At 47.8% G+C, this 20,423-nt stretch overlaps 8 protein-coding genes across 13 annotated transcripts; 2 read left to right on the plus strand and 6 right to left on the minus strand.

Moving 5' to 3' along the window:
- Positions 1 to 81: 81 nt before the first annotated feature.
- LOC136191914 (aldehyde dehydrogenase, mitochondrial-like) lies at positions 82 to 7,588 on the minus strand. 2 transcript variants are annotated; one of them, XM_065980343.1, is made up of 23 exons: positions 7,466 to 7,588; positions 7,306 to 7,410; positions 7,111 to 7,251; positions 6,965 to 7,044; positions 6,862 to 6,911; positions 6,737 to 6,798; positions 6,552 to 6,680; positions 6,282 to 6,498; positions 5,858 to 6,207; positions 5,643 to 5,800; positions 5,514 to 5,588; positions 5,414 to 5,453; positions 5,169 to 5,353; positions 4,824 to 5,076; positions 4,720 to 4,772; positions 4,533 to 4,665; positions 4,301 to 4,476; positions 4,112 to 4,232; positions 3,931 to 4,060; positions 3,601 to 3,865; positions 3,296 to 3,487; positions 3,109 to 3,247; positions 2,751 to 3,049 (listed from the first exon to the last, which is right to left on the minus strand). In XM_065980343.1, exons 1-13 carry the CDS (start codon positions 7,520 to 7,522, stop codon positions 5,321 to 5,323), a joined length of 1,497 nt encoding a protein of 498 aa, XP_065836415.1. In that variant the 5' UTR covers positions 7,523 to 7,588; the 3' UTR covers positions 2,751 to 3,049; positions 3,109 to 3,247; positions 3,296 to 3,487; positions 3,601 to 3,865; positions 3,931 to 4,060; positions 4,112 to 4,232; positions 4,301 to 4,476; positions 4,533 to 4,665; positions 4,720 to 4,772; positions 4,824 to 5,076; positions 5,169 to 5,320. The 2 variants fall into 2 exon arrangements, with proteins under 2 accessions (XP_065836414.1, XP_065836415.1); XM_065980342.1 differs by lacking the exons at positions 5,169 to 5,353; positions 5,414 to 5,453; positions 5,514 to 5,588; ... (8 more) ...; positions 7,306 to 7,410; positions 7,466 to 7,588 and adding exons at positions 82 to 451; positions 509 to 647; positions 700 to 903; ... (1 more) ...; positions 2,248 to 2,380; positions 2,436 to 2,504 and having other exon boundaries at positions 2,587 to 3,049; positions 4,824 to 5,034.
- Positions 3,104 to 3,819, minus strand: LOC136192185 (A disintegrin and metalloproteinase with thrombospondin motifs 18-like). The gene is made up of 3 exons (XM_065980705.1): positions 3,601 to 3,819; positions 3,296 to 3,487; positions 3,104 to 3,247 (listed from the first exon to the last, which is right to left on the minus strand). Exons 1-3 carry the CDS (start codon positions 3,817 to 3,819, stop codon positions 3,104 to 3,106), a joined length of 555 nt encoding a protein of 184 aa, XP_065836777.1.
- A 5-nt stretch (positions 7,589 to 7,593) lies between the features above and the next one.
- LOC136191922 (tyrosine-protein kinase CSK-like) lies at positions 7,594 to 10,628 on the minus strand. The gene is made up of 15 exons (XM_065980359.1): positions 10,420 to 10,628; positions 10,038 to 10,185; positions 9,907 to 9,972; positions 9,799 to 9,849; positions 9,639 to 9,739; positions 9,464 to 9,583; positions 9,299 to 9,398; positions 9,138 to 9,240; positions 9,020 to 9,085; positions 8,864 to 8,966; positions 8,729 to 8,816; positions 8,501 to 8,674; positions 8,356 to 8,451; positions 8,002 to 8,088; positions 7,594 to 7,942 (listed from the first exon to the last, which is right to left on the minus strand). Exons 2-15 carry the CDS (start codon positions 10,068 to 10,070, stop codon positions 7,772 to 7,774), a joined length of 1,359 nt encoding a protein of 452 aa, XP_065836431.1. The 5' UTR covers positions 10,071 to 10,185; positions 10,420 to 10,628; the 3' UTR covers positions 7,594 to 7,771.
- A 24-nt stretch (positions 10,629 to 10,652) lies between these two features.
- On the plus strand, positions 10,653 to 11,358 carry LOC136191927 (PRA1 family protein 2-like). Its single transcript, XM_065980367.1, has 3 exons — positions 10,653 to 10,822; positions 10,882 to 11,096; positions 11,149 to 11,358. Exons 1-3 carry the CDS (start codon positions 10,668 to 10,670, stop codon positions 11,289 to 11,291), a joined length of 513 nt encoding a protein of 170 aa, XP_065836439.1. The 5' UTR covers positions 10,653 to 10,667; the 3' UTR covers positions 11,292 to 11,358.
- Positions 10,717 to 14,636, minus strand: LOC136191913 (uncharacterized). Of its 3 annotated transcripts, XR_010671028.1 has the most exons (19): positions 14,356 to 14,636; positions 14,211 to 14,291; positions 14,041 to 14,155; positions 13,861 to 13,992; positions 13,698 to 13,807; positions 13,495 to 13,607; positions 13,291 to 13,362; positions 13,109 to 13,241; positions 12,893 to 13,042; positions 12,749 to 12,839; positions 12,634 to 12,690; positions 12,467 to 12,584; positions 12,269 to 12,410; positions 12,005 to 12,210; positions 11,918 to 11,952; positions 11,596 to 11,864; positions 11,251 to 11,521; positions 11,077 to 11,199; positions 10,745 to 11,012 (listed from the first exon to the last, which is right to left on the minus strand). XR_010671028.1 is itself a non-coding variant. In XM_065980341.1 (17 exons), the coding sequence occupies exons 1-17, from the start codon at positions 14,629 to 14,631 to the stop codon at positions 11,351 to 11,353; spliced, it is 2,271 nt and encodes a 756-aa protein (XP_065836413.1). In that variant the 5' UTR covers positions 14,632 to 14,636; the 3' UTR covers positions 10,717 to 11,350. The 3 variants fall into 3 exon arrangements, 1 of the variants encoding a protein (XP_065836413.1); XR_010671027.1 differs by having other exon boundaries at positions 10,745 to 11,199; XM_065980341.1 differs by having other exon boundaries at positions 10,717 to 11,521.
- A 3-nt stretch (positions 14,637 to 14,639) lies between these two features.
- Positions 14,640 to 15,734, plus strand: LOC136191925 (small ribosomal subunit protein eS6-like). Its single transcript, XM_065980364.1, has 3 exons — positions 14,640 to 14,706; positions 14,844 to 14,908; positions 14,963 to 15,734. The coding sequence occupies exons 1-3, from the start codon at positions 14,701 to 14,703 to the stop codon at positions 15,651 to 15,653; spliced, it is 762 nt and encodes a 253-aa protein (XP_065836436.1). The 5' UTR covers positions 14,640 to 14,700; the 3' UTR covers positions 15,654 to 15,734.
- On the minus strand, positions 14,969 to 18,063 carry LOC136191918 (amiloride-sensitive sodium channel subunit gamma-like). Of its 3 annotated transcripts, none has more exons than XM_065980349.1 (9): positions 17,979 to 18,063; positions 17,158 to 17,937; positions 16,986 to 17,104; positions 16,669 to 16,937; positions 16,504 to 16,618; positions 16,379 to 16,451; positions 16,268 to 16,325; positions 16,025 to 16,219; positions 14,969 to 15,966 (listed from the first exon to the last, which is right to left on the minus strand). In XM_065980349.1, exons 2-9 carry the CDS (start codon positions 17,889 to 17,891, stop codon positions 15,799 to 15,801), a joined length of 1,731 nt encoding a protein of 576 aa, XP_065836421.1. In that variant the 5' UTR covers positions 17,892 to 17,937; positions 17,979 to 18,063; the 3' UTR covers positions 14,969 to 15,798. The 3 variants fall into 3 exon arrangements, with proteins under 3 accessions (XP_065836421.1, XP_065836422.1, XP_065836420.1); XM_065980350.1 differs by lacking the exon at positions 17,979 to 18,063 and having other exon boundaries at positions 16,025 to 16,100; positions 16,152 to 16,219; positions 17,158 to 17,959; XM_065980348.1 differs by lacking the exon at positions 17,979 to 18,063 and having other exon boundaries at positions 17,158 to 17,959.
- Positions 18,019 to 20,416, minus strand: LOC136191921 (protein disulfide-isomerase A3-like). The gene is made up of 15 exons (XM_065980358.1): positions 20,227 to 20,416; positions 20,088 to 20,175; positions 19,918 to 20,038; positions 19,820 to 19,867; positions 19,699 to 19,758; positions 19,515 to 19,638; positions 19,337 to 19,450; positions 19,171 to 19,277; positions 19,096 to 19,117; positions 18,865 to 19,038; positions 18,708 to 18,810; positions 18,515 to 18,643; positions 18,382 to 18,461; positions 18,268 to 18,325; positions 18,019 to 18,207 (listed from the first exon to the last, which is right to left on the minus strand). Exons 1-15 carry the CDS (start codon positions 20,364 to 20,366, stop codon positions 18,094 to 18,096), a joined length of 1,482 nt encoding a protein of 493 aa, XP_065836430.1. The 5' UTR covers positions 20,367 to 20,416; the 3' UTR covers positions 18,019 to 18,093.
- Between the last annotated feature and the right edge of the window lie 7 nt (positions 20,417 to 20,423).

Consider the following 20,423-nt stretch of genomic DNA (forward strand, 5'->3'; position numbering starts at 1 on the left):
GTACAAGAAGCCGACGGACTTTTAGCACACTGAATTTCCCGGACCTAATAATTAAGAAAAAGTTAATTTTTGTTAGCAGAGTCACCGCTTTTGATATCTTCCTTTTTGCACGCTTTCTAGTGAAAAAAGAAAAAAAAGAGAAATGACAAAAAGTGAAAAAGAAACAACTTGCTCTATAAAGAAAACGAGAAAAGTCACGCAAAGCCATTCAAGCCGCCTATACCTACACGCACAAAAAAACGCAAACAACACAAAACAATCAAGCACACTGAAGAGAGTCAAGAGACGTACATCAAGGTAGCAAAGCAAAGCTAAGCCTCGGTGATAACGTCATTGTAGCAAGATTTGCAGCAAACGTTTTGTAATCTGCATCCTCCGACGCGACAAACGCCGAGTTTGTGTATAAAATAGCAAGGATACTGCTCCCTGTCTCGGCACTCGTTTTTATCACCTGCCATTATAATGCATACTAATAAATGAATTACGGAACGTGCAATAGATGTCTTACATGGAACGCACTTGCATGATTTCTTGTGGCTTGGAGATCGCGCCCTGGAACACTTTGCGGTGGCAACTCTTTTGCTAGTGCATCTGTCAACACAACGCACTTTTCGTCTTTTGTAGCCGCCACCACACGTGTTTGAGCACTACAAAGCGCACGGTTGTAGAAAACAAAATCATGCGACGAAATTCACTGACTGTGCTCCACTCTGACGTTGCCCAGATAAATTTTTCTGCCTTGACGCCAGCCGAGCACTCTCTTGTTCGGAGGCTGTTCAAGTCAATGCCTCTGTCCGTGCAATACACGTCGTCCGTCTGTCCAACGAATGCCCTACGAGAACAAACGCGAACACCGCACGCGACAGTACGAGTTTGGGTGCCGGAACCGCAAGAAGCGGAGCACTAGACGAGAATTAAGACACATATAAACAACAATTCTACTATTAGTCATCATGTATATATACCCTGGTCCAGGGCGACAAAGGAAGCGCCTCATAGCAGCAGCGGTCTTGACATTCGCGAGTCGTAGGAGGACGTGCCCCCGAGTCGGGGTTTGCGGCGCAAAGGCTATCGTTGACATCTTGTCGAAATATTCCTTTTGATGTCTGAATATTACAGACGCAAGTAACATCTCGCGTTTGGTTGCCACCGCACGGTCGAAGGCAGTTCGAGAAGACGCCTGTCTTCCATCGTGGATTCGTGCACGGACAGTCCTGAGTGCTGCAAATTCGGGACAAAGGAGGCTTATCCGGACCAAGTCTACTGGTACACTCTACATCGTCCGCGCTAACATTTTGTCCGCCTCGATTGCAGATGCACGACACTTGCCGAGTTTGAATACCTCCAGCACACGAAAAACTGCACGAGCCCCACGGAGACAAATTCCAGAAAGCTTCGTCACACGGGCATAGCTCCCCGCATCTCTCTATGGTAGCAGGCTCACTCCTTGCCAGCCGGTCACAAAAAGATCTGTCGACATTTTGCGTTTCTCGACCAAGTGGACATTGACAGGAAACATTTCTGGTTCTCGTTCCATTGCCACATGAGACAGAACAGTCGCTCCAGGAATTTGGGGCCCAAAACGGCCTTGTGCATTCACAGCGCACCAAACAGCCTCGACTGCTCGCTGGACGCGAATCCCTGATCAGCGTATCTTCATCGCATGCATCTATGCTCACCCGGCCACTGACAGAACTACGGCAAAAGACAGCGCGCGTTTGCGTTCCGTTTCCGCACCTATCTCCGCCCTCAAGGACGCAATCCGACCAATCGCTGGAGACGTAATTGCAATCAACAATGCAATTTCTCGTTGTATTCGGTTCCGGACCCACAGCTCGAAGACATGCATCGCTGTTAACGATACGTACATCACCGTTTTGTAGTACCTCTTCACAAACGATCTCTCTCGTCTCCACGCCACGTCCACATACCGCCGAACAGGGCCCCCAAGAGTCATCTACATTGACCCCTGTACGTCCTCCGACTGAGCCGCCCCACGAGTAAGTGGGACATGCATCACCGCACAGTTCTGAATCGGCAGGCTTTTCCCCCAAGCAGTTGCTGTCATTAACTTGTTGTTCAAGTACAGTAAAAGGGCTCGTCACGACGTTCTGTCGACAAGTGACGGAACGCGTGCGCACACCGGCGCACGTTGCTGAACAGGCCCCCCACGGACCGCTCACCCATCTGGTAGTTGAAGCGTCACACAGTTCACGCGACTACACTAAGCCCCGCCCTCACGCTTACCCTGCTGGACAACTGACGCGAAAGCAAGGATATGACTGTACTGGAAGTCTTGTAGCGGCGTCACAAAAGGGCTCTGCCCTTCTTTGTGCAATGTTGCCATTTAGGGTGCATATAGTTAGCGTAGTTCGGACACCTAAGGAAATTAAGCGTCGCGTTCACGTGATCGCGCGTTTCTTGTTTTGTTATACCTTCGACTCCGCATGTTCTCGTGCACGACGAATTCTCATAAACCCATAAAAAGGTTGGCGGCGTCGGTTCTATTCACAAACGACAACGGCATTACAAAAGAGCGACGAAGAAACGCCGTTCGTTTGGCGTCGTCGCGGACAGCGCCAATACCTTGAGCATGAACGACAAAAGCGGCGCCAGCAAGCACGAGCAAGGTGCAGATCGCTCCGCGCATTTTCGCGTGCAAGAAGCCGACGACCGTCTGTTCTTTTGTTGTACCGAGACAGGCTTTCCCGGACCTAATTAGGTACACAAAGGAAAAAGGAAATCTAATCTTGACGAAGAGAGTCCCGTTTGTGGGCTCACATTCATATATAACGTGCGCACAGACGTTCACGGAATGAATGAGTATACAGACAGCAGACACGTATTGCACGGACGTACACCACTGCACCAGTTCACGCATAAGCTAAAACATGAGCACCTTAGAAAAAAGTGTTCGCCTTTTTGCGAGAAGCTAGTCGACGACAAGAGCGACAGCAAATTTTGTTGTATTTTGCACTGGAGCACAATTCAAACTTTTGCACCACCTTGCAAAGACAAGTCGAGCTGTCCTGACATCCTTCACTTTCACCTACACATCAAGGGCCTGATTAATTAATCAATTAATAAAATGTTTCTTCTCTGACTAACAGGGAAAGTCATTGCAGTATCGGTGGTGAATTGGCCGAGCAGGCCGGGAGCATTGTCCGGCACCGAGTAGACGCAACGAGCAACCGCGAACGCACTTGACCTGTCTTTTTTGAGCACCGCGTCCACAAGGTCTCGAACACTATACAAAAATTCTTCTCTCAATTTTTTCTCTCTCATTCTCATTCACCTCAAACCAATCGGACGTGATCCAGATGTTGTCAGAAGGTAAAACCGTGCACGATCGTTGTATAATTGGTTTGCTCTCGTTCGACAGTCTTTCGCACATTTCATCGAAGACGATGGTGACGCTGCCGTCTTGTGCCACCGCTTCACATCTGACGTTCCTCGTCTGCTCGCCGTTGCCGCACGTGACAGAACACTAAACATAAGACTGTCATGCACCGCTCTAGCACGACTTTCTTCATTTTCTTTTTTACTAGCTTCTAATTTCACTCATATAATATCTACTGCGTTTTATCTCTACCTACTTACCTGTGACCACTTGCTAAAGCTGCTGCCGCCGCCGCCGGAAACGCTGCCGGTGCCAATGGATGCTCCGGTGGAAAGAGCCCATCGAAAAATGACGTCAGGACAGGCACCACTGCATGACATCTGTTCAACCGGCTTTTCATCTGGACACTCTGAATTGGAAACGGTTTGCGTTCCCAAATCGCCCTGCAACTGAACGCAAGAAACCGAACGAGTTTTCATTCCATTACACGTGGCAGAACAGAAAGACCACGCGCCGATATTCCACCTGAAGAAGACAACCGCTGTGAAAGGCGATCGATCGATCGAGCGTGGCAAACTGCCTCTTCGTACTGTGCAGGACATGCAACTCGATTGCATTCTTCTAGAGGCGGTAGTGGTTGTTCAGAAGCTTCGCAGAAGACCTGGTCCACCGTGCTGCCCGTGTCTTCATGCTGGCATTGAGTCAGATAAGGTCTGATACCTAGAAATGAGAAATGCACAACGGAGACTCGACAGGGAAGTGGCGGTTTACCCATCGGTCCACATGTATGGGTACAAGATCCTGCTATTATTACCCATCTGAATGCAACCGCAATTAGAATTAGTACAGTACAAACAAAGTAAAGTAGAAGGAAGCGATGCCCACCTGTACCCTACGGAGAAAAAGGCGAGAAAAGGTAAGACAGGAGGAAGCACGCGAGACGGCACACATTTCACGTACGAATGCAAGTGTCATTTCCGCACGGACGAACCGTGTCCTTCGGCTTGGCCTCGTTGCACTGATCGTCGCTGACTCGTTCGACTGAACGATCCAGCTGGATCTGCTCGCAATAAAATATTTGAGTTTGATTGCCTTCACACGTAGCGGAACAGTCTGTCCACGCATCCGCTTTCCATCTATAAAAAAGCGGGGAGGAGTAGGAAGCGTAGGAGACGTGCGGACGATTACGTACTGTCCAGGACAGGGACGTCGATTGCACGGCTCCACGGTGGGATTGGAGGGTTTCGTATCTGGGTTGCACATAACCTCGTCGACCGTCTCGTCATTCGTCGCATCTTGGCATAATAGCAAAAATGGGACTACGCCTGTGGTGAAACCGTTCAATATCACGACTATACACGTCTTCCCACAACTAATACCGGTTGGACCGCACGTTGCTGAACACGAGCCGCGGACAACAAGCCAACTGTAACTACAACGAGCGGATGACAGAGAGCGCAGAGAAACATTTCGGTCGACGTACTTGTCCCCACTGGACTCAACTTGGGAAGCAACAAGAGGCGCTTCCATCGTCAAATAACAGACGACAACCAGAAGAAAAATCGACGACGGCCTCTTCATCGTGAGCACGAAGAGAAAGAGACAGACAGAAAAGACGAAAATAAAATATCAGCGATGCGCAGACGCCTTTATCTCGGTGCCCACGCACACGCCTCCGCGATGACGAAGGAGGAAGGAGCCAATGAGCAAAGGGGTCGCCGCTAGCGATTGTTATCCTAAAGAATAGCATGAATAATGTCTCCTGGCAACCGCTTACGCTAGCTGCATATCATTAGGAGAGGGAACAAAGATATTGGTATTGAATTACCGCTTCTATAGTAATAGACCATCGTTTTTTCGTCGCAGTCAGAAACGTTTAATTGAATGAGAGAGAAAAGAGCGAAGCAGCCAAAGAAACAGCAAGAGAAAAACAAGTCACATACCACAGCAGGAGCACGTGTAGTCGTCCCCGCGGCTCGCTCAAGAATTCTTCTCATCAATCTTGATTGTCACCTGTTGTGACAAGAATAAACATTCAGCAACAGACGGTGCACGAAGCAGTAGGACAATTACCGTCTTGATCTCGGAATATTGCTCCAAGCCATACTCTCCCCTAAAAGAGACAAAGTTGTACGTCGATCAGATCAGACCCAGATATCGTCAAAAAACTCACAGCTCACGACCCGAACCGGACTGCTTGTATCCACCAAACGGAGCTTGAGCGGCAAAAACATCATAGCAATTGACCCTAATAGAAAAAAGCCAAACCATAAGATTATACATATGCGTCGCATTGAATTACCAAACGGTGCCAGCACGAACGCTGTGAGCAACAGCGATTGCCTTGTTGATGTCGCGAGTGTAGACAGCAGCGGCGAGCCCGTAGGACGTCGCATTGGCACGACTGATCACCTCGTCGATCGTCTTGAATCTCATGATCTGCTGCACGGGACCGAAAATCTAAAAGGAACATTATGCAAGTTGTGGCGTTACGTATGCGCGGCGGCCCGGCTCAACCTCCTCCTTGGCAATACGCATTTCGTCTTGGACGTCGGAAAAGACGGTCGGCTCGACGAAGAATCCCTTTTCGCCGACCTGCTTTCCGCCGCATTCCAGCTTCGCTCCTTCGGACTTTCCGGCTTCGATGAGCGTCATGATTTTGTCGAATTGCTCCTTGTCGATTTGGGGCCCCTGTTCCACGTCGGGATCGAGCGGATCGCCGACGGTGCGCTGTTTGCTGCGCTCGACGCTCTTACGAACGAATTCGTCGTAGACGGAATCTTCAACGAAGCAGCGCGAACCGGCACAGCAACATTGGCCCTGATTGAAGAAGAGGGCAAAGTGCGACATTTCCACGGCGTTATCCACTGCACGCAGAAGAAAACAAAATCAATACAATATGGTACTAATAAACAATTGAATTCGGGATATAGAGACTTACAATCGGCGTCAGCGAAGACAATGTTGGGACTCTTTCCTCCCAATTCCAAAGTGACGTTTTTCAAATTCGACTTGCCGGCCGCTTGCATGACGATGTGACCAATTTCCGTCGATCCCGTAAACGCCACCTTGTCGACGTCCATGTGCTCCGAAATGGCCGCCCCCGCCGTTGGACCATACCCGGGGATGATGTTAACGACGCCCGGAGGAAAGCCGGCCTACGTCGAATAGATGGAACGAGAGCAAATTGCCAGTCCATCGACGTGCTCACTTCTTTCATGAGAGCGCCCATGTAGAGAGCGGTCAGTGGCGTCTGTTCGGCCGGTTTGAGCACGACGACGTTGCCGGCGCAAAGAGCCGGACCGAGTTTCCACGCTTGCATCAACAGAGGAAAATTCCACTGCGCAACGTCTGGGTTAAATTAATGAAACGAAGAGAAGAGCCGATAAAACGTACGGGAATGATAGCCCCAACGATGCCAACCGGTTCGTGACGAGTGTAGGTAAAGTAATCGCCATCTATTCGAAGAAAGGGTCATCGCAATGAAAATAGCACAATTTCGCGTTGTTTGATTGTTTTACCAACGGGTATCGTCTTCCCATGTATCTTGTCAGTGTATCCAGCATAGTATCTAACGGTAAGTATTGTGACCAGATGAAGACACGTCAGATGCTCGCGGTTTACCTGTAGCACTTGATAGTCAAAGGCAAGTCGGCGCTTCGGGCCACTTTGAGCGGCTTTCCGTTATCGAGCGTCTCCAGTTGCTAGAGCACGACTGTCTCTCGCCCCGGCCCCAATCGTATTACGCGCGTGCGATCGAGTGCGCTTACGGCCAAATATTCGCTATCTCTTTCGATCAGATCGGCGAGTTTGTTCATAAGATGTCCCCTGGCCGACGCGTCCATCTTTCGCCACTCGCTCCCGAGTGCGAACGCTTTTTTCGCCGATTCGACGGCAATGTCGACGTCCGCCTACGCTTCCTTGTGTAAAGGGGGGGGCGATTCTTTAGGATACAGTAGTTCTACCTTGTCTCCTTCGGCCACGTCACAGATCTTGTCTCCCGTGCACGGATTGATTGTGGGAAACGTTTTCTTGCTCACGGAATCTCTCCACTCGTTGTCGATCCAAATCTAAACGATTCGATTTACCAAGAGGGACCCCCGCCTACGGAGCCTTGGCTCGCACCTTTGTGTACTTAACCTCTGGATTAGATTCAAGTCGCGGTTTCTTCGAATCGGCCATTGCTGGAGGAGAGAATACGAGCGTTTACGCAGGGGGCGTCAGGCAGGTGGTGTAGAGACCCCGGATTCATATAAGAATGCACGGATCAAATGGGATTATTGCAACCCTCACTCGACAGCGGGAAGTTCAGTGGAAATACACAAAGAAAAAAAAGGAAGTACAATGAATACATGCAAACCCCTCCTGAAGTAAAACTGCAGTCACTGACTCAAACTCTACTAGTAAACGATTTCACTCACATTCAATCACTCACACAAACGAAATTCCCCGCAATTCCTCCTTGATCTTTTCAAAAGGCGGTCGATCTTTCGGCTCAAATTGCCAGCACTTTCTCATTACGGAATATATTTCCTCTGGGCAACCATCCGGTGCATCCATTCTGTAGCCTCGCTCAACCGTCTGAACGACGTCGTCCAATCGCTAAAAAGAACGCTCCTATGTTCGCGCTGCTGCAATCGGCGGAACGAAGAGACGCTTACTACTCGCGGATACGGAACGCGACCGTATGAATAGAGTTCCCAGAGAAGAATTCCGTAACTCCAAACGTCCGATTTACTAGTGAATTCCTGCAGACGGCAAACGAGACGTCGTACCAAAAACGAACGTTTACGCTCTCCTCTCAACTTTGGGCGAAACTAATAAGAGGCCCAAACCTACGAATCGTTTCTACTTTCTATTTCTGACAGCCAACGTTTCATTGGCATAGAATAGCTACCTAATCTACGGCAACAATTTTTATATAAGATAACGTTTAGTACAGTGTAAAGGCTGCTCGGAGGGAGGTTCCCGTAGTTGAAAGGCTCGATTAATTCATTGTACTAGTTTTGACTCACGTTACGCCTGAGTGCCTCCGGCGAAGTCCACTTTATAGGAAATCTGCCCCCGTCGTGAGAATACTTGGTATCGTGAGCCAACCCGAAATCAGAAACCTTTTAGAATTTAGTTCAATAGATTTCGTCCTATGTGGAAAGAAGGAACCTTGGCCGTGTTGTCTTCGGCTATGAGCACGTTCCTCGCCGCCAAATCACGATGAACGACTTCCTTCGACTCCAAGTACGTCATCCCGTCGCATATATCTCGGGCAAATTTCAGCAAGTCATTTCGCGATATAACCGCTCTGCCCCTCGTTCTCAGATAATCGACTAAGCTTCCCTGTCGAGTAAATACGTAGAATAACCGCGGGTCAGGCTCTCCTACATCATTTACCCTAGCCATGAATTCTGTAACAATATAAGTGGGCTTCTGGTCGAGAGAGACGCCCAGCAATTGAACAAGATTAGGATGTCTTAATCGGCTAAAGGAGGTATTAGCGGTATTATGCAATTTATGAACATAATTTACGTCATAAGAGAAGCTTCCTGCAGAAATGACTGAATGGCTGCCTGGTCGTCCTTCAGTGTCTTTATAGCCACTTTCTGACCTTTGTACATGCCCGAATGAACATCTGTAAAAACTGAGATTACAAAGGGAATCATATTATATTAGCTCAATTCTAACCTCCGAATTCTCCTTTTCCAATAGACGCTCCAATAGATAAATCTTGCCTCTTGATGGCCCATCCACCTACGGCGGCAAAATTCTCTAAAAAACAATCTTCACGCACACGTGACGTCACTTTTTTCAAACTGCTTGATGTCGACGACAACGGCAACTCCGCCCTGTTTGTCGAGCGGTTTTCTCAATCGCGTACACAATCCGTCGGCGTCTTTTTGATAGTGCTACAGCAGAGAAGACATATACGTCCATAGATAGACAGCAACATATCAATCCAAATACCTCAATCAATTGGACGAGATTGTCAAAGAATTCCTCCTCGTCAATCGTCACTTTGTTCTCTCTGTACAATATCCGATAGTGCTCGACCTTTCCCTCAAAACTAATAAATAGGAAAACGATGAAGATTACGCGTGCACAACAACAACAACAACAGAATGGACTTACCAGACGCTAAGGGTGTAATCGCCTGGAAAGTTGGTGCTCTCGCGCACCAAAAAGAGACCGTCCCCTCTCGGATGAAGCAAGACCTCGGAGTCTTCTCGTTTGATCTTGCCGTGGAACCAACTAGAATCGAAAATGAGTTCGCTCGCCCCGCCTCCTCCCTCCCATTTCAACTTACGGCATCGTCGTCAAGGTGACCTCCGAACGAGCAGCGAGATACGTCGCAGGAACCATTCCCTCTTTCCCGTCAGGTCGTCGCGCTTTGTACCAATTAGGATCCTGCGCAGAAAAAAATCACCGTCTAATCCTCCTAACCCGGAAGTAGCATAGAGACTCACTCGCGAAGCGCTTAGAATTGTCAATACGTCGTTTTTCTTGAATGGAAGATCCTAAAAGACATCCGTGCAATGCGTCTTCCCCTCCCTTTTCATTACATTGGCCCCTACGTCTTGTGAAATTCCCTCAAAATTGAATTTGGCGACGCACTCGGCGCCCGACTTCCAGCTCGGCTTCTATAAAAAAAAAAAAAAAGAAAAGAAACGATATAGAGCAGAGAAATCGTTTTTGAATATCGTACGTCTCCCATGCCGTTTCCTTGGATGAGCGCCATAAGAGCAGAGGCTATTCGAGCGGTGACCGAACGACTGCAAATGCACAAGGCTGCTTGCTTGCTTGCTCGCTTCCTTTTTTCTTCTTCTTCTTCTAATTTCCAGGTAGTCGGCGATCTGTATGGGAAATATCACTTTCGATGCGACGATCGAATCCGCAAATAGACGTTTGCTTGACAATCGGTCGGGTCGTCGATGCGTCTCGACGACCGAATTGCCTATCGTTTACGTGACGCGACGCGCCCCCCCTCCCTTTCTCGATCCGCTTCGGGGGCCCCACCCCTATTCGGAATCGCGTGCGTGCCTTTTCGCGCTCGAATTCGTTGCGTCGACGTTCGCGAGTGAGCTCACCGTTCGAAAAAAGCATAATATTGTAATTTACGCCTTTATTCGCACGAAAAATCCGCAAGAGATACGGTTTTTCGTCTGTCGGGCGTGACGCACGACCGTCCAAAAATCGACTGCTGCTTCGTTTGTGAGCGACGCGAACGCGAAACCGTTCTCGCTGTAGAACAGACGAGCGAAACGACCGGCGAAGGCGACGAGATACCTCTATACGGGATTTCCGCACGCGTTCAGACACCACGCCTACGGACACAATGAGATCGCTGTCCGACTTCGTCGGCGATTCGTCGTGCTATCAGAGTCCAAGTGTGTCTGACGGAGCAAGATGGCAGAAGAGAATTGTCAAAAATCTCATGTATTATCAGATGAATTATTTTCTGCTCGCTCTTCTCGTCGCCGCTCTCTTCTGGTCGGCCTTCGCGAACCCGAAACGACTTTCTGGACTCATTCTCAAGCGTCTTATTTTAGGATTAATTCGCCACGAAAAGTGGCTTTCGGCTGCCTAGTCGTCGTCTCCATCGGTCTCGTCATTTTTCTTCTCCTCCGTCAATATTCCGGACAACAAATGAGAAAGAGACCCAATTGGATCGTTCTAGGAGCTTCGATTGCACTCATAATACTCGTACTCAATTACCTAGGCGATATCTTCTATTTTTCACTCACCGTTGTCATCCCAGTACTTGGTAAACACTCTCTTGTCCAGTTCGGTCATCTTTTTACTTTGTCTCTCTGTAGTCGTTCTACTTCACGCCTCCTTTCGAAAACGCAATATCAAAAACAAATTATCTGGACAGGCAGAATTACTAGGCATCAAATCTACGCCCATGGGAACTTTACTCGATCAACTGGGCATATTGCATAAAAATTTTGATAATTAGTGAAAGAGAATACTGTGAAATTTACGCAATAGATTCCATGTGCAGACAGCCATACTTCTCTAAGGTGTGTCGTCGTCGCCGCTCTCGATCCTTCCAGGGGTGAGAGACACACTATAGGCTTCTTCTTCGTCTGATAGTACAAAATTCTTGTCTTTAATACCACGACCGAGGCGTCCTCTTCTCCGAACTTGGGGCAGAGGCGCGTACTCCTCTTCCTCTTCGGAATCTTCCTATAAACAAGAGAATTCGAATTGCTTCCTTTCTTAATTAATTAATTAATTAATTAAATAAAGGCGTCACATACCCAGTCTTCATTCCACAATTTCCATAAATTTCGCGTCGTTCTACTCTGAGTCGCTTTTGGTTTTTCAATTGGACGCCATTGTCTAATGTCTTGCTCTTCGTCATCGTCGTCAACTTCCCTTGCAGACGAAGTATCTCTTCTTAGCGACTGACCACATAGTGAACACGACGTGGCGCTAAATGGCAACGGAGAAGTGACCTCGAGACGAATTTTTAGCTTCTTTCTCCAGCAAGAGAAACAACGGTTCGAATTTAAAATGCTCGAAGAATCTAGAAGAAACGTCAAATCAGAACTTGAGAAAGTCAATTTCGCAACCACGTACAGTCGTAGAGTTCTCTAAGATTCTTTTTTCGCGATCTAAGAAACGCGACACGTAATATACGCAAATTCAAACGTTTCTCCCCCTTACTTTCTCCACTTGGTCGACGATGACGTCAACGGCGCACTTTCGCCAGCCCACTTTCGAATCTTCTCCATCGTTTCTTCACTGAGCGCCACATCGTGATAATCACACGCTGGCCCGTCGCTGCTGGGACCCACTCCCGCGGCAACGTCATTTGCCTCAGTAACAGAGCAGTGAAACGACTGGGTGTACAAGTGACCCAAAGCCGTTAGCTGAAAAAGGAATGAAAGAAGAGGAAAAAAAAGCATTCCATCTATAATATGCCTCTACCTGAAGAACGAATAAGTCGCTGTTATCTGTAGAACCGCTCTCTTTCGAACACAAAATCATGGAAGAACCAATAACGGCGCTATCTTCAGCCACGTGGCGAGGCGAACACTCTACGGGCACGTCAAGTACGGCAATCCACTCGCTCAATTAAAAAAGAACAGGTAATAAAAGCAATCGACTCATCCGATTATTGTTTACTTGGGTCGACTGACGTCAATTCGACGTCCCGTCGTCTGCGCTGGCAGTCGAAGGCAAGGATTGCCGCCGTTCAATATAGCCGGCACCGTGCAATCGTTTACGAGCACATCCACCCCATCTACAGGATATCGTCACAGGCACCCATCCCACCAAATCTACATTCTTACCTCGATAGTAAAAGAGACCCATGTCCCCCCTTTGAGATCCAGTCACTCCAATGACATCTACAATTTTAACGAAACTAGCAACGTTTTGATTACGAAGCGTTGTGCAATGAATTACGATGAGATCCACCGCCGTTCGATTTCTCCGCGCAGACGCGAACGTCGAGAGAACAAGGAGGAGACTCGAGATCGTGCTCCCAAGCCAGTAACTTGGGATTAAATGCCTTCTATTCAAATTTTATCCCGTCTCGCTTTCTCTTACCGGTTCTCTTGCGTATCGTTCGTCCATCAAAACGACAAGCTCGTTCGTGGCATACAGAACGGAAAACTCGCGGCTTTGATGAACGCATAAAGCTCTGATGTCAGAATAGGCCTTATCTGACGGTATAATAGACGTGCCTACTCTTCCCGTCTGTGAGAAAGAAGGTCTTTATGCCGACGTAATAATAATAATAATAATAATAATAATAATGTTTACCCTGCAATCCAATTTAAACAGGTTTTTGTCGCGCCCTACAAAGAGCTGCTTTGGATGAGCAGAGAACTCTACCAGAGTCCAGATTGTTTGAAAACTATTCGCGTCAAAAGCAGGTTCAAGTATTGTCTCCAGTCTAAAAAGATCAAGTAGCAAAATAGCGGAGAGACAATCATTTCTCTTACGTGGCATTGGGAGACCAGAGATGAACGGCGCCAGACGCCAATGCCATTGCCGTTTCACCGACACTGTATGAGCTAAAAAAACATTCCAAATATAACAGCCCTTTCAAGTTGCAGTTGCAGTAGCGTTCAGAAGCTTCGATGGGGCCCCCACAAAATAACAGGAGGTGCCCAAAAACTTTCGAACGGTTGCTGTATGTTTTTAACCTAACAGATAAATCTACTATGGTAGATTTGCATCTGAATGACGCCAGCGAAGTCAGCAACTTTGGATCGTCATATCCGCACATCAGTTGAGGATCGCCTTCTTCCAAAAAGCCCTAGGAACAGAGTCAGAGTCCCGTGCATATGTGAAAAGACACTAGACTAGTCTAAATAAAAGCCTTTCTGGAAACTAGCGTATGTACAACCTCCAATTCTTCGCTCTTGGCAGTGTAAGCCTCGCGAACATCCAACAGGCCCTCAGTAGAAAGAGACGAAAAGACAGTGCATTCATGAGCCGAGCGCAGACCAACAGTACCTGGGAGCACCGTGTGCGTGTAAAAAGCGTTTCTGGCACGTCGACAGACCTACCCTGCTTTCCAGACTGGAGAGGCGAACAGGCAACCTGCAATGGAATCTCGCCTAGCAGAAACGTCTGCCACGAAGCCGAGTTCATGTAAATTGGAGGATCGTCATCACTCGAAAATGACAAGAGGCATACATCTGACGATGTAAGATGACTGCAAAAACATATCTCTTACGGAAGACTACCTAAAACTTTTGATTCTTCTCCTGTTGGATAGAGAACAGCGCACACGTCATCAAAGCGGCATTGAAGCGGAGCAAGAAGTCCCAGACAATTTCTTCTGTACGATTCTCTCCATCTCTAAGCAACGCCAATAAGATGGACATTGGGGGACGATTTTTCATAGAACGAGGACCTTGATTTCGCTTCTTTCCGTCGAATCGATTGCATCGTAAGACACAGCAAGACTCGGATGAGCACTTCCCAAATTATAAATCTATTGTCAAGCGAGAAGAAAATCGTTGCTTTGCTGCATTCGATGCCTACGAGCATTTTTCTACCTTCTGACAGACTTCGGTATCGTAAGAAACTGTAGTGTGTCTTAAGTTTTTAGACTGTTCGATTTTGTGTAAATAAATTGGAAGTGCAGGAGCGACTGGTTTGACATGGAGTGCCGAATAATGAGGCTGATCAGGAGTTAGACGCCGAAATATTGGTTCTACGTTGGAGTCCTTAAAGGAGAGGTATGCAACCGATGATAGGCTGCCCCATCCTGCGAGAGGAGCTCTTCGTTGAGAAGGAAAGTAGAAAGACGGAAATTTGTGCGGAGAAGACATACGGGTGCCCGTTAGCGCACGCTTGATAACCGAGCCGAAGGTTTTCGCGTCCTTGCGCCTTCTGCGAAGATGAAGGTAAGGCGAAAGCGCCGCGAACCTATTAAGAAAGACCTTTCCAATGCTCGCAACTGGTTTGAGTCTTGCGGCAGTGAAGGATTGCCGAGATGTTCTCGGATTCACGTGCGCGATTCTAACGCTCTCTCGCCCTTTAGCTAAACATCTCGTTTCCAGCAACAGGATGCCAGAAACTATTCGATTTCGACGACGAACACAAAGTGTAAGCGGGGAGGGCGAAAGGGGGGCCCTCGTAAGGAGTGTACCTTTTTCGCAGACGCCCTTTCTACGATAAACGCATCGCAACGGAGGTTTCGGCCGAATCGCTAGGCGACGAATGGAAAGGCTACGTTTTTCGAATCACGGGCGGCAACGACAAGCAAGGCTTTCCGATGAAACAGGGCATTCTGACGAACGGTCGCGTTCGACTTCTTCTCAAGAAAGGCCACTCGTGCTATCGGCCGCGTCGAAAAGGCGAACGCAAGCGCAAATCCGTTCGCGGCTGCATCGTCGATTCGAATCTGAGCGTTCTCAATTTGGCGATCGTCAAAAAAGGCGAAGGCGAAATTCCGGGCTTGACCGACGAAACGAAGCCGCGTCGACTCGGACCGAAGCGCGCTAGCAAGATTCGCAAGCTATTCAATTTGTCGAAAGAGGACGACGTTCGTCAGTACGTCGTACGTCGACCGTTGCCCGAGAAAGAGGGAAAGGAGCGCAAGAAACCCCGAAGCAAGGCGCCGAAGATTCAACGTCTCGTGACGCCGCGAGTTTTGCAGCACAAACGTCACAAGAAAGCGCTGATTAAAAGATGGACGAAGAAAGCGCGCGAGGATGCGGCCGCCTATCAGCGATTGCTCTTGCAGCGTGCAAAGGAGAAGAGACAGGAGGAGCATATGAGAAGAAGACGCTTGTCCAGCAAGCAGTCGCAGTCGCACGAGAAGGGATCGACGAGCGGGGACAAGAAGTAGAGGCGCGTACTGACTGGGGATGTTTAGTTTGTTTGTCTATCTCCTCTTCTCTTTACTAAATAATAAAGCTTTGTGCTTGAATTCTTTGTCTCACATACATACATACATACATACATACATACGTATACCGTGTAATCTCCTCCTTCTAGATGATGCCTGCTGGTGTCGTCGCTGTCGTCTCTTCTCTCTTCTCTCTCTTCGTGAGGTTTGCTATAGCGAGGGCAATAAATTCCAGCAGTTCGCTCAGCGACACGATTGATAAGCCAAGCCAGAGTCCCATCTGTCCTCCAATGTCGCTCAATAGTTGAGAAGACTAGGCGGACGGGAACGAAAACGAATTGACCGTGTCCTGTTCATCTATTAATACTAACCTCGTAGGCTTTCGTTTGAGCTATTCGCTGATAGTTGAGCTCTTCATAATAGACGCTGATTCTAGCGAAATTATTCCTATAGGCCACAAATAAAAACGTAGCTTCAAAAAGAGCGAGCGGAGCGCACTCAAAAGCCGTTCCGCTTTTCTTAGTGATACTCTTATTGAGTCTCTCCATTCTCTCTCGAAAGATTGCCTACGAAGAAATCGCCGCCGTCTCTCTGTATGCGGTTCATGCGCTCACCTCGTGATTGACTGATGGCCAGGTTGAAGCTGATACGGTTGTACTATACATCCGATCTCTAAAAGAATAGAATCATCCCGTTTTCCTTATGCCTAGCAAGGTTGGACTTACACGCAAGCTTGGGGACAATTACAAGAAAACTTTTCCAGCCTATACATCTCGTAAACGTCATCTACACATTGTCCTAAAAGAAACAAAGGCTTACAAAAACATTCGTTAGTGTGTACTCGGATCACCTTCCGTTTCGTTCACCGCTTTACTCTCGCAAACCCGACCGTTCAGAGGAAATTCGTAGGCCGTACATCCACACCTCTCCTTCACCGCCTTGGCCAAACAAGACTTATAGCATACCTGAATAAAATCGCCTCTGTCATCATCATCACATCGTTTTTTCTCTATACCACTGCTGAGTATTCCATTGGCCCGTGCAAGTCGTCATAGATCGACGTCAGTCCATTGCCGCTGGAACAATTTCCCCACGGGTGTTGAAGCCGAATGACTTCGACGAGCTTGACGCCAACGCTCGAAGCGAATCCCGGCGCAACGTCTACGCCTTCCTCTTCAGGAAACGGAACGGATTGCTGAGAATGAACGAGAAGGCGAACACCGGCTTTCGACGACACCGTGCCTATATACTCTTCTTGTTCAAGATACAAACTCAATTGGAGACCTGCAAAACGAAGGATACAAAGTGAAGACAATGGGAACGTCTATCTACCGTATTCAGCGCCAGGTCTAGACGTTCTCAGAATAGGCAACTTCTTGTGTTGACTATCTCGTCCGGAATTAAAGGTAAAGCAATTTCCGTACTTGTGATTTTGAAAGGTCACAAAGTGACTAATGCATGATATATATCTATCCATCTCCCAGCGTCACAAGACTCGTCTCACCTGCGATTGCACGGCTGACCTTTCCAGGTGCACTCTAACAAAAAGTCATCCAGCTGATGACCCAAAAGCCTGTACTCCTCAAAGGTCGGATGGAGATACTTCAGATTATTAGTTATCGCCTTTTCACTGACGTATTTCGCCGAAAAGACCGTATCGAGCGCCAGTAGAAATTTCTCGTATATATCCAAGTACTGAGGCCCAAGACGATCGGCGGCATCGACGTTTCCTTGATCGTCCTCAAAGTCGACGACGTCATCAGCGGAACCTTCACTTGACGAACTAGAATTCAATTTTCCGCTGCCGCCGTCGTCGCTGCTTTCGCGAACGAATCCGGTGAACGTGGCGAGCGTGGGTCCGTCGTTTTCGAGCAATTCGAATCGCGTGTTCCGAATCATCGAATTGCGCACCGAATTCAAATTGCAGATGGTGACGCTCGGAAAGTCGAGCGTCTTGCTGAAATTGTAGTCGATGTGCACGTTGACCGGATAGTCGAAGTAGCGACGGATGAGCGTCGCCAATTGGACGACGGTGACGACGAGAGCGCCGAGGCAGACGAACGCCCACATGACGCGCAAACCGAGCGGTTTCGATCGATCGGCAATTTTGGGAAGGCCGTCGATCGCCGAATTGCGAAAGAAACTCGCCGTCCACGAGGACGGAGACGAGGAAGAGAGCGCGCCGAGCGAGACGGAATCGACGACATAGGGGTATTTTTCCTTCTTGTGGAAACTCATCTTTCGAGAGCGCAATGAAGAGAGCGGACACTTGCCGGAGCTTTTTCTACAGACTCGATGACGATGTCAGTACAGATGGTCACTCACCTGCGCAGATTGAGAAGGCAATTGCGTACGCAAAAACGAATGCCCGACCATCACACCTCCATTGACAAAAAAGACATAAGGTATACATCATCATCATCATCATCACTGTCATCATTTAAAGATCTTCCTTCTTTTTCTTCTTTTTCTTCTTCTCGCCGCCTTCAATCACAGGCGGATGCGTTGCCTCTTTCTTCAGAAAGCTGATAAAGTCGGACACTTCTCGTCCACCCTAAAAAAAGTGGACGACGTATCAGAAAGGGAGATAAAGAAGCTGATACTGGGATCTGACCTCGTATTTTTTCGGGTTCTCTTTATTACCCATGGGAGCCCAATAAAGAGTCGGAAACCTGAAACAATACAGCAGTAGAAAAAGTTGACGTCACTCCACGACTCATTCCCTTACCCTTGTACACCATAGCTAGAAGGACTGTCATTTGCTGTGGCATCCATTTTAGCAATGACAATATTAGGATCACTTTTTAACTAGAATCGCACAATTGACTACGTGCTCTTATCCAAAATCAAACCCACATTACCTTTTCTCCTAATTCGTTGTACTTGGGCTCGAGGCTCTTGCAGTGACCGCACCACGGCGCATAAAATTCGATCAGAACATCTTTCGTCTTGTCCTTAACGATTTCATCAAACGTTTTCCCTACTACGACCTAGTCCATTAATTAACAGAAATTAATCGAATAACGCCGGGGAGACTCTTATTCAATGTCCGACCTTGACTGGACCGTCGTTGGATTCAGGAACTGGCTCCGACTTCACATAGGAAACGAGGCCATCGTCCAAAAACGTTTCAACGAAAGTCTTGAACGTCCCCACGCTTTATAGAACAAACTCAATAACACAAACTAATCGATTCAATAAAAGATCTGACCTGAATTTCTCTTCCATTCGATACTTGGCTCCTCCTCTTCCTCGTATGCCCACGACCACATCCTCATTCGATTCTGCTAATCCAAACTCTTGCAGCTCTCTGCTGTAGTCCGATTTCTGTGCAATAGCAAATGAGATTTTCTTTCCCTTGAATTCCTTCGCCACTTTCAAGACGCTAAAAAATTCGCGTGCTTAACAATGTGAATATATTTCATCTGATAATCATTGCTACCGATTTCGCCAATAATTCGTTCCTAAACAGAACGCAATCACGTCGCTGAAACGCATAGAATAGTATTACACTTACCGCTCGGATTCTTTACGTAATCAACATCATAATATACGACAACGAGAGGCATGAAAACGGAATAGAGAGCTTCGTTATCTTTTGTCATGTGACCCACGAGACCAGCACTGAGAAGAGATTCGCATTTGGGTTAATTGAAAAAAAACACGGCTGAAAAAAAACTTACAAATTTTTTTTCAGCCACTCTTCAAAGCTTGGTGCATCTTCTTTTCCTGGATAACGAATTTTGGGATCATCCAATTTAGAATGAAGCCTTGGCGGTTGAAAAACGACAATAGCACTAAAGGCCAATCAATTAGTTAGACGAACGTAAGCTCTAGTCATCAAAGAGGTATTTTGTGCACCTTCTGTAGTCATACTCGTCCAACACCTCCGCAGCAGTGGAATAGGCAAAGCGAAACGACTCCCTGAGCTTGTCAGCAGTCTTCATAAAAGCCTTGTGAAGATCGTCTTCCTGAGCAAAGAAGCCTAAGAAAAAAGTGACGTCAGAAAAACAGGAATAAATTAACTTAGTGGGATACCCCTTACCCACTACAGATACGTCAAAGTTGTCGATGAATTTTTTCATGTCTTCGACCGCTGTCATTTCTTCGGAAGGAAAAATGTCACGATGTTGTTACTCTTGTGTCAGTGCGTATCTCTTTGTTACCTTTCGCACTCGGTCCCACCTGTTTCTGCATGTATTTGACGATTCCATCTAGATAACCAGATGAAAAATTCCATCTCTTAGTTACGTCGTCCTCTGACCTTTTTCGCGCGGACCCTTGTAATCGGCACTCATTTCGCCGTTTCGGAAGATTTTCAGGGTTGGATAGCCGCTGACGCCGTATTTTCCGCACGATTCCTTGCCTCCTTCGATGCAATCGACCTGCGACGACGCGATGCCAACGTGCAACGATACGCGACTGCTAAGAAACCTTTGCTAGAGAAACGGGAGGATCGTTGTCTTTTAGAATCGTCGCCGCTGCTTCGTATTCCGGCGCCAGACGCTTGCAATGACCGCACCTGGAGACGAGTAGTTAGGTGGCAAATCGCTTCGGGCTCTTGTTTCCTCACCATGGAGCGAAAAATTCTACCAAAATGATATCGTGTTCGGCTACGCGAGTGGCGAAGTCGCTGTCGGTGAGTTCCAACACGTCGCTGGCGCGTGCCAAGCACGCCAAGCAGAGAAGAAGGAGAGCGGAGCCGAGAACCATGCTTACTGGAGTTGTCGTGGTAAACGCTGATTCGTTCCTTGCGACGAGTCCCGTACT

The sequence above is a fragment of the Oscarella lobularis genome, chromosome 10, assembly GCF_947507565.1.
Source record: "Oscarella lobularis chromosome 10, ooOscLobu1.1, whole genome shotgun sequence".
Classification (NCBI taxonomy): Eukaryota; Metazoa; Porifera; class Homoscleromorpha; order Homosclerophorida; family Oscarellidae; genus Oscarella; species Oscarella lobularis.